This window comes from Populus euphratica, unplaced genomic scaffold, assembly GCF_000495115.2.
Source record: "Populus euphratica unplaced genomic scaffold, PopEup_1.0 scaffold113.1, whole genome shotgun sequence".
NCBI lineage: Eukaryota > Viridiplantae > Streptophyta > Magnoliopsida > Malpighiales > Salicaceae > Populus > Populus euphratica.
Window position 1 is genome coordinate 177,509 of NW_011499984.1, and position 9,498 is coordinate 187,006.

The 9,498-nt window shown below is 38.3% G+C and overlaps 1 protein-coding gene across 2 annotated transcripts; it reads left to right on the forward strand.

The window, feature by feature from the left end:
- The first annotated feature begins 5,062 nt into the window (after positions 1-5,062).
- LOC105139963 (probable L-type lectin-domain containing receptor kinase S.7) lies at positions 5,063-7,634 on the forward strand. 2 transcript variants are annotated; one of them, XM_011046612.1, is made up of 2 exons: positions 5,063-6,017; positions 6,102-7,634. In XM_011046612.1, the coding sequence occupies exons 1-2, from the start codon at positions 5,384-5,386 to the stop codon at positions 7,373-7,375; spliced, it is 1,908 nt and encodes a 635-aa protein (XP_011044914.1). In that variant the 5' UTR covers positions 5,063-5,383; the 3' UTR covers positions 7,376-7,634. The 2 variants fall into 2 exon arrangements, with proteins under 2 accessions (XP_011044914.1, XP_011044913.1); XM_011046611.1 differs by having other exon boundaries at positions 5,064-7,634.
- Positions 7,635-9,498: the final 1,864 nt, after the last annotated feature.

Genomic DNA, 9,498 nt, shown 5'->3' on the forward strand with positions numbered 1-9,498 from the left:
TTATTATTATTATTATTATTATTATTATTACTATTGTTGTTGTTGTTATTGTTGTTTTATAATTGTTATTTATAATTTGTACAATTAACCTCCCTGTGGTTCGACCCCGGTCTTGCCGAGTTATTTATTACTTCGACACTCCTGCACTTGGGAGAAGACAACAATCTTTTCGTCGTGTTAGTATGCATCCTACTTTTCACTCTCGATCAAAGCATATTGAGGTTAGATATCAATAGATTCAAGATGCTATGGAGATGAAGTCATTTGTTGTTGAGAAAATCCATACCAATAACAATGTGTCATATATGATGACCAAACATCTATCGAGAGAGAAGTTTGAATTTTGTAGAAGGGAAGCAAGGTTGGTAGAGCCTCCTAAATTAAAGCTTACATATTGATCGCCAGTATGGTGAATTCCTCACATGATGTGTGAGGGGGAGATTTGTTATGTGTTGTCCCGTACCATGTAATGATGGGACCACCATATTAATTGTTAAGAGACAGCAAGGTAGCATAGTTGTCTCTTGAAATTAAAAACGTAATGTTCATTGTAGAAGGTTGTATAACAGATTTGAAAGAGAGAAAAAAAAAGAAGGAAGAGAAAAAGGGAGAAAGAAAGGAAGAAGAGGTAGTAGAACAATCTATCTTCTTTCTTTTATTTCCATCTCGTTCACCATTAGATCGGACTTAGATTTTGACATCAATTTCTAGACATGTTACTCTTCATTTTGAATTGTTGGATTGAAGATTGGTAGTGTGGAAGCTGACCGTTTTGACAGAAAACAAGACTACAATATTGTGAGTTTTTCTCAAATACTTCTTTAATCTTGTTGTATTTTAAGAATAAGTTGTTCTTGATGATTTGTATGTTGTAACCCTTAGTTGAATATAAGAAATAACAGTTGTGAACCTATTATTTGTTGATAGTAGAAGTTTATAGATGGAATATGATCCCGTGGTTTTTCCCGCATCAGGTTTTCAACGTAAAAAATCTTGATGTTGATTTGTGTGATTGTTATTTTATATTTGTTGATTGTTTGATCCTGATTTTAATTGTATAAAGAGTGAAAAGAATTGAAACTTGTGAATTATAAATTGATTTGGGTAAATTGGTATCCGGTTACTTGTTCCTGGTTTTCTTAACAAGATGTGCATTGAAACTATTTAACATGCTATTGTTTCAGGTTTCTTTTGTTATATTGAAATATAACCTTGCAATTTTGATTAAGCTATAATCTACAATTATTAACACCTGTCTTCATGCCTCGTTTAATCTAGGAGGTTTTATATACTTCGTCATTGGAGGTTAAGTTCCTGTATTTGATAGTAATATCATAACAATCCCATGCTAGTGTTTGGCGATGGCTTCCACTTTCTTCACTAAGACTTCAGAGTCTTCATAGGATGGTAAACATGCCTGAGAAGAGGCATATCACGATCATGTTACTCTTTCATTGAACAAATGCTGTATGTTTACTGTAGCATTCCTACGTTTCCTCTTATTTAGCTGATAATGAATTTTGGAATTATGATGCTTCCTTGCAGGAAAAAGGGATGTTAAAGTGAAAGCCCTGGAAGCTGCTGAGGTTGCCAAGTGTCTTGCAATAAAGTAGCCTTGAAACTTGAGCGAGCAAAGATGGAGGAACAAAATGATGGAAAATCAAGCATTATTCCTGAAGGCTGTGCGGCTTTGGTGATAATTCAAAGGTGCATTGTCTTTAGCATCATTTTTATTAAAAATTTAGCCATAATGCCTTGAAGTTCAACTTGTCAAAAGTAAAGTCAAAATCACGTATAATTCCTATTGGAACATCGGCAACAAGCAAAATCTTTGTCGCTTTCTCACCAAAAGAAATGATTTTTTTTTTTTGTTCTATTCATGGCGAGTGCTTTTGTTCTCATATTTCTTGCTTTTTACCTTGTTGAAGTTGGTGTCCCATGGAGGCTTCTTAAATTGATGATTTTGCCGAACTTCACATGCATACAACCTTTCTTGTGGCATGACTATAATGGAGCATTGTATGGGTGATTGGGTGACATAATAATGAAAGACTCTTCCTGTTGCTCTTCATCGTTACCCTTAATTCTCCGTTGTCCATCACTTTTCCTTATTACTAGCCACCTTGTAGAAAGCTGTCTCATAAAAAAATTGTTCTTTTTATGTCTAGTGTGGTATAATCCTGCTCAGGCTTCTTATGTTATTGTCGGAAATAACTGTCTTTTACAAGGCAGCCGACAATGGCAACTTAATGTCTAACACAAGCCAAGAATAGTCATATGAAATTTCTCCATACAAAGGTTCAGATGATGAAGATGGCGAGAATGATGATGCAGAGAATAAAATTTTTTTTCCATCATGGGCCAGGTAGGCAACTCAGTTTTGTTCTTGATAGAAATACCCATTTAGGAAAACTAGGCTTTTAATTCACACAGAACACCATGCATGCATATGCAGCAGTGTTGTTCCTTTATGATGTTTCTTGCTTATCAGTCTTCCTTCCCAGGGAGTTACTGCAATAGATGAATTGAAAAAAGCCATTTTTCTTTGAAAATATACTTGATGTTAAATTTATATCCTCTTTTGCCTTTCGAGACTTCAATATCTCTCCATGGATTAATGAAGCATTCATAAACAGCCTTTTCTTTCTGCAGTATAAATCATGTGACTCCGATTGTTTCTTCCCTGTAAAGTAGAGATCCCACTAATTTTCGCCCCAGAAAGCTTTTCAAATGTAGCTGAATGTATATTCAGATAGATTATCTTGAACTCTGACATTTATTTTTGGACTAAACTGTATTACTACTTTGTAGCTCTTTTGCCCAGAAAGCTTCAGCAAAAAGTTTGACAGCATTGTATTCCTTGGGTTCTTCAGCAATAACTTCAAACCCTTGTACATTAGAAGGTTTGCTGCTGCTTCTTTTTTCTTCCTCTGGAAAATAGCAAGACTGTTTGGTTTGATGCATTGGCATTGCATATTGCTGTGAACATCTATGTAGGTGCATCTTATGACAATGACATTCAATCCTTTGTTGTGGCAGTTTGCCGCAACAACCTACCACCCTTTGTTCTCCACCTCAACCTATTCTGTCTCAAGTATTTGTAGGAAAAAAACAGAATGAAGTTTCACTCTCAAACTTGGTGGGATCAATTGTTTGGATCCATCTTCTGTATTATGTTCTCTTAATAATGAAACGTTTTTAGTGCATCTACAGGCCCGTGTTAAGAATGGCGAACCGAAAACCATCTAAATACTACTGCCCCTTATTTTATCCTTCATGGCTTCCATTAATTCCATCTTCAAGTACATATCTAATCCTTTGTTGTGTTTTTGATGTTCATTCTTTGCATCCACTTAAACAAACATATATCTTTTTACATATAACATTCTCATCTTAGTCACTTCATAGACTTACTTCATCACAGCAGAGCACTTATTATCAACGATAGACTGGACCTAATTGCATTGAGCTTATCTTCAGTCCAACACGGATTTAGCAGTCATATCACTTTAGTGGGACTTCCTGATTTCAACTTGACTTTTAATGCTCTCATATCCCCTCCTGTATAATGGAACTTCGGTGCCAAAATTTAGGTTATTGAACTCCTGTTTGAAAACAGCAGTAACGGAACTAGAGTGATGTGCTAAACCAGAGGTCATTTATCAGCAGAAGCCATCCGAAAAACAAGAAAACAAAATCGGTCTATAATGAGATTTAAATTGCATAATTCTTGCCTTCAGTTATAAGTCTTTGGTTACAAGAATCATATTTATGAAAGATAAACTTTGGTGTTTAGTGTAAATGTATTTAACCATTTGTTTTTAACAATCATGAAAAACTGAAAGTAACTGGTTGCTGATCTTCTGTGATGAAGACTTGTATTCGGAGTGCAAGGGTAGGCGAGTGTTCTTAGCACATAAGTAGCTTAAAATCTTAGGTTTGCCACCATGTAAATACTTTTATCATGTCTCTATTAGATCTTTTGCAAAGCGAGACGCAAAACAAACTATCCCGTTGTGTTGTTGCACCTCTGGTTGTCCGCTGAGCGGCCAAAGTGAACGAAGCTTCATCAACATCAAGTTACAAAAAAGTGTTCTTTTGCGTGGAGGAAGAAATTGTCTAACCGAGGATTTAGAGTAGTCTAATTTGTTCAACGTCCTGATGCTCACCTGGCTGCTGCCATTTTCCAGCTGCGGGAGAAGGTTCAGTGATAAAACCTAGACTGGACCAGGAAACAAACTGTAGCTCATCGAACCAGTACGAATTTTATGGTGGAATGGAAATTATTAACACAAAACAGCGCGCATGATGAGTAGAAGAACTTCAGCGAAGTTTATGCAAAATCTCTAGTCTTTTTAGATCAGATAATCATGGCTTTCTCAGTAGCATCTCAAAAGCTCTTATGCAGTGATCGATCTTCTCATTGGCTTAGCTGCAAACCATTTGTTAGCATTCACCTCCAGAATTCCTAGGTCTTTGGGTGGGGTGGGTGACTGACATCGACATGCATTGTTCCATTTTGGTTAATTATTATTCCACTTACTTTAGTGATTAGATTATAGCTAAAAATGACATAGATGTCGTCGACAGGATTTTGATCCATGCAACGGCTAACTGACGTGTAAGAAAAACCATTTCCCATTTGAATTACTTGGACCCACGCTCACATGGCCTCCTTCCGTCATTATTGAATTCTCCAAATTCACATTGCGGCTTTGCATGTGACTCCCTTTCCAAAGCAATTCCACACTGATGATGCGCTCACTCTCTATGTTGCCGTTTAGATTCCAAATGTCTTTAAAACTTTAGGATTCCAAGTGTTGAAATCCATGACTCCAGAAAAGAACACTAAATATTTCATCATCGCCATACCCAGCAGCTCCTTTGCACTAACAGCACCCATGAATATGACTAACAAAGCTGCAACCCGTGGCAAGTTAACCAGATATCCAGTCGTATAGTGGCTGGCAGCAAGGGTTGCCATGACGACTTGGTTTGCTTTCCTACTTCACTGTCACGCTTTGACTTTTTAGTATTTAGGCAGTTACCCACTAGTGTTTGAATGAACAAATGAAAATCATCAGCATCTTTAAAACGGTCTGTTGTCACAAAGTCCACAAACTGATCCCCGAAGTGAGACCTACATCTGATCTCATTGTCATTTTGACCCCCATATAAATTATTCTTTCTTCCATCCACCCACGCTCCCATGTCTTTCAACCGCTTAAACCCCTATCTTCCCTTGGCAAATCCTATAACTCGTCTTCAAGAAATCAAAAACAAGTAGTCTACGTTTAAGAGAAACAAATTTCTCTCTTTCCATCCTGAACTCGCTCTTAAAACTTTAATAAGAGAGACAAAACCCTATCAAGATTCAGTGAATATGAGTCCAAGAAAGATACAATTTTGCATCTTTCTCTTCATTCTCTTCAACTTGAAAGTTTCCCCTCTTGTGTTTGCAAGCAGTAGCAATGTAAGTTTTGAGTTCCCTTCTTTCAATCTCCGAAATCTCACTCTCCTTGGTGACTCTTATCTACGGAATGGTGTCATTGGCCTCACCCGTGATGTTACGGTGCCTTCTTCAAGTTCAGGCACTGTAATCTACAACAACCCTGTTTCCTTTTTTGATCAAGAATCCAATACCACAGCTTCGTTCTCAACAAGGTTCAGTTTTTCTATCCTTGATGTCAATGAAAACTCTTATGGTGATGGTTTGTCTTTTTTTCTCTCACAAGATAACCAAACTCTTGGTAGCCCTGGGGGGTACTTAGGTCTCGTTAATTCCTCTCAGTTGACCAAGAACAAGTTTGTAGCAATTGAGTTTGACACCAGGCTTGATGCCCATTTCAATGATCCAAATGATCACCATGTTGGTTTAGACATTGATAGCCTTAATTCAATCAAGACTGCTGATCCAATCTTGCAAGATATTGATTTGAAGAGTGGAGATTTGATCACAGTTTGGATTGATTACAAGAATGATTTGAGGGTGTTGAAAGTCTATATGAGTTATTCAAGTTTGAAACCAGGAGATCCCATTCTAACTGTAGACATCGATCTCTCTGAGTATCTTAAAAGGGATATGTATGTGGGGTTTTCAGGTTCTACAGAAGGAAGCACTGAGCTTCACTTTGTTGCAAATTGGAGCTTTAGAACCTCTGGGTTCCTTCCTGTGATTCCAAAGTCAAATCGTCACAATGTATCTGATAGTTCAGTGACTGTAACAACACCAGTTATTCCTATATCAAATGCTGCGAATAAACGTCACAAGAGACTTGGTTTGGGTCTTGGGATTGCTGGTCCGGCTTTCTTTTGTGCGTTCCTAGTGGCTTTTGGTTATATTTCTGTCAGGAAGTGGCAGAAGATCAAAAGAGTTAAGAGCCTGAAAGCAGAGCTAGTGACAGGGCCAAAGGAATTCAGTTACAAAGAGTTGAAGTTAGCCACAAGAGGGTTTCATTCAAGCAGAATAATAGGTAGAGGTGCATTTGGGAATGTCTATAAGGCCTTCTTCAAATCTTCGGGTACCATTGCTGCAGTGAAAAGATCGAAACATTCCCATGAAGGTAAAACTGAATTCCTTGCTGAATTGTCAATTATAGCTTGCCTGAGGCACAAGAATTTGATTCCACTACAAGGTTGGTGTGTTGAGAAGGGTGAAGTGCTGCTTGTATATGAATTTATGCCTTATGGGAGCCTTGATAGGATGCTATATGAAGAAGGATCTGAGCGTGGAATATTTTTAAATTGGGCACATAGGCAAAAGACAGCAGTTGGCTTGGCCTCTTCGTTAACATATTTGCATCACGAATGCGAGCAGAAAGTCATTCACAGAGATATAAAGACTAGTAACATAATGCTGGATGGAAACTTCAATGCAAGGCTGGGTGATTTTGGATTGGCAAGGCTAATGGAGCACGACAAGAGTCCTGCATCAACGCTTACTGCTGGGACAATGGGATACTTAGCTCCTGAGTATCTTCATTATGGGAAAGCAACGGAGAAAACTGATGTTTTTAGTTATGGAGTGGTGATACTTGAACTGGTTTGTGGTAAAAGGCCCATTGAGAGAGAACCAGTCAGCCAAAAAATGGTGAATTTAGTTGACTGGGTATGGGGATTGTATGGTGAGGGAAATATAATTGAAGCAGCTGATCCTAGGTTGAATGGGGAGTTTGAGGAAGAAATGAGGAAGCTATTACTTGTGGGTTTGAGTTGTGCTAATCCGGACAGCACGGGGAGGCCTACGATGAGAAGAGTCCTTCAAATCCTCAATGGTGAGGCCGAGCCTATTGCTGTGCCGAGGAAGAAGCCGAGCCTTACATTCTCTTGTGGCCTTGCATTGACGCTTGAGGACATTTTTTCTAACTGTGATTAGTGTCATATCATGTTGCATATTATGGCTGACTCAAATTTTGTTGATTGTGTTGATTCTTTGAATTCTTTTTGTTAAATTTGTAAGTTCATATTCAGCGATTACAAAGTTTAGCTACGAGATTTTAGGCCATAGTTCAAAACTATTGTATTGAACTGTGTGGTCTCTGCCACATCCTGGACATGTTATAGGACAAGTTCTTGCAACACTATGAATGTGTATTTGATCTCTACAGTAATCAAACAAGAATGTGTTTCGGCACTGGATTTTTTTCTCTTCCGAGTTATCTTCTTCTAATTTTGGTGATGGTGTTCCATGAATATAAAATTGATTTGCACATCCCCACATGTTTCCATTCAAAATGCATCTGCTTCAGAATTGTTTGCATGGAGACTTTGTGAACGTTTAAGGAGGCAGATGATGATTCTGATCGCCACAGTGACCTGAACAGTGCGGGAAAGGGTTGAAATCAGCATCTTCCCGTGCCAACAAAAGCTATCTGTTGTCTTCCCTGCCTAAAGGTTCATTTAAATCTTAAAAAAAAAAAAATACTTTCCTTTGTTAATTGTTATCATTTCTAGGCTGCAACCAGATCCTTTGAGAGAATAATTTTTTTTTTTTTTTGAGCTGGATGAGATTATAGCAAGCGGGACAAAAACATGTTACTGAGCAAGATTACCTGGACCAATCTGCTTCTAAATAACTGATCCCTCTGGACTTTGTAAAGGAAATTTTGATGTGTCCTGAGATCTCATGACTTGATGGTATTAATCTGTAACACTGTTAGATAGGACCTCTACCAATTGCTTGGATTAAACTTATGAAAAAATTCACTCCTTTTGTATTCTCCAGTATTCTTCCACTTGAAACTTGATCCCCCTTTCTTTTTTTTCTTGCAAAATATTTAACAAGATATCTATCACATCCTTAGGCACAAGAGCGTGCCAACGATTCACTGCTAAGTAGTGACATCACGCAAGTGCAAAGGCAGTATGCGTGGGCAGTGCAGATTTCGGCAGCGAGTATAATGAGTGCATGCGAACAGCCGGTTTATACTTCGCACCATGCTGGACTTAGACAATGGACTGTCTAAGTCATTTTGAGTTGCACGTGAGGGCTAACAGCGGGGAAAATCAGTTTGGGCAGTTTGGTTTGTTGGGTGGCAAACCAAGGAAGTTACTTGTGGGTAGTTAAAAAGCAATTACGAGGTAGTTATGAGACAGTTGGTTGTCTTTGAAATGTGTTGTCTAGAGAGAGTTAATCTGTCAAGAGGCAGTTTTATGTGTAACTTCCATTATATGTTTGTGTATTACATAGGGCGTAAACATGTGTAGCATGCTCATTTGGATTGTGCATAGCATACACACATTGTTATTGTGTATTCTTTTATTGGTGAATTAATAAAGGTTGGGTTCTTGTAAATTGCTTGTGTTGTTATTGTGTTGTGTTCGATCTTTAACTTGTGTTCTTGATTACCGAAATTGGTAAGAGTTGTGGGGAAAACCTCTGGGTGTGCGAAACACTTAGACTTTAAGCAAACACGAGTGGATTAAGAGAAAGACTAAGTCTAGTAACGAGACTAAACTGTCACACTGGGATTAAGATTGCAACGAAAATTTATCCATGTGACAAGTGGTATTAGAACTTTGGCTTGTTCTGTTTGTAAAGTTGTTGCTAAAAGTCAAATGCCATCAGGCATAGAGGCGATTTGCGAGAGACTCACCCATATTGAAATTGTTCTAGGTCCCTTGACTAACAACAAAAATCAGATAGTGAATGATAGACTTACGTATGTTGTGGAAATGGTAGAGAGGGCTGTGGGGTAGTATGTGGATCTTGCGGCAGAGGTAAACAACAAGATACAGATTCTGAAGGGGGGATGATGGTGTTAATGAAGGTAGTAGTGAATGTCCTAACAGGTAGTGGCTTGTCCAAACCCAATTACCAGAACCTAAGCCATTCAGTGGCGCAAGAAGCTCCAAAGAGTTGGAAAATTTTCTGTGGGACATGGAGTAGTACTTCGGGGTGGCTAGGATTAGGGCTGACGAACAGGTGACACGACGAAAAGATTAATGTCTTCTTCCAAGTGTAGGAGTGTCGAAGTAATAAATAACCCGGCAAGACCG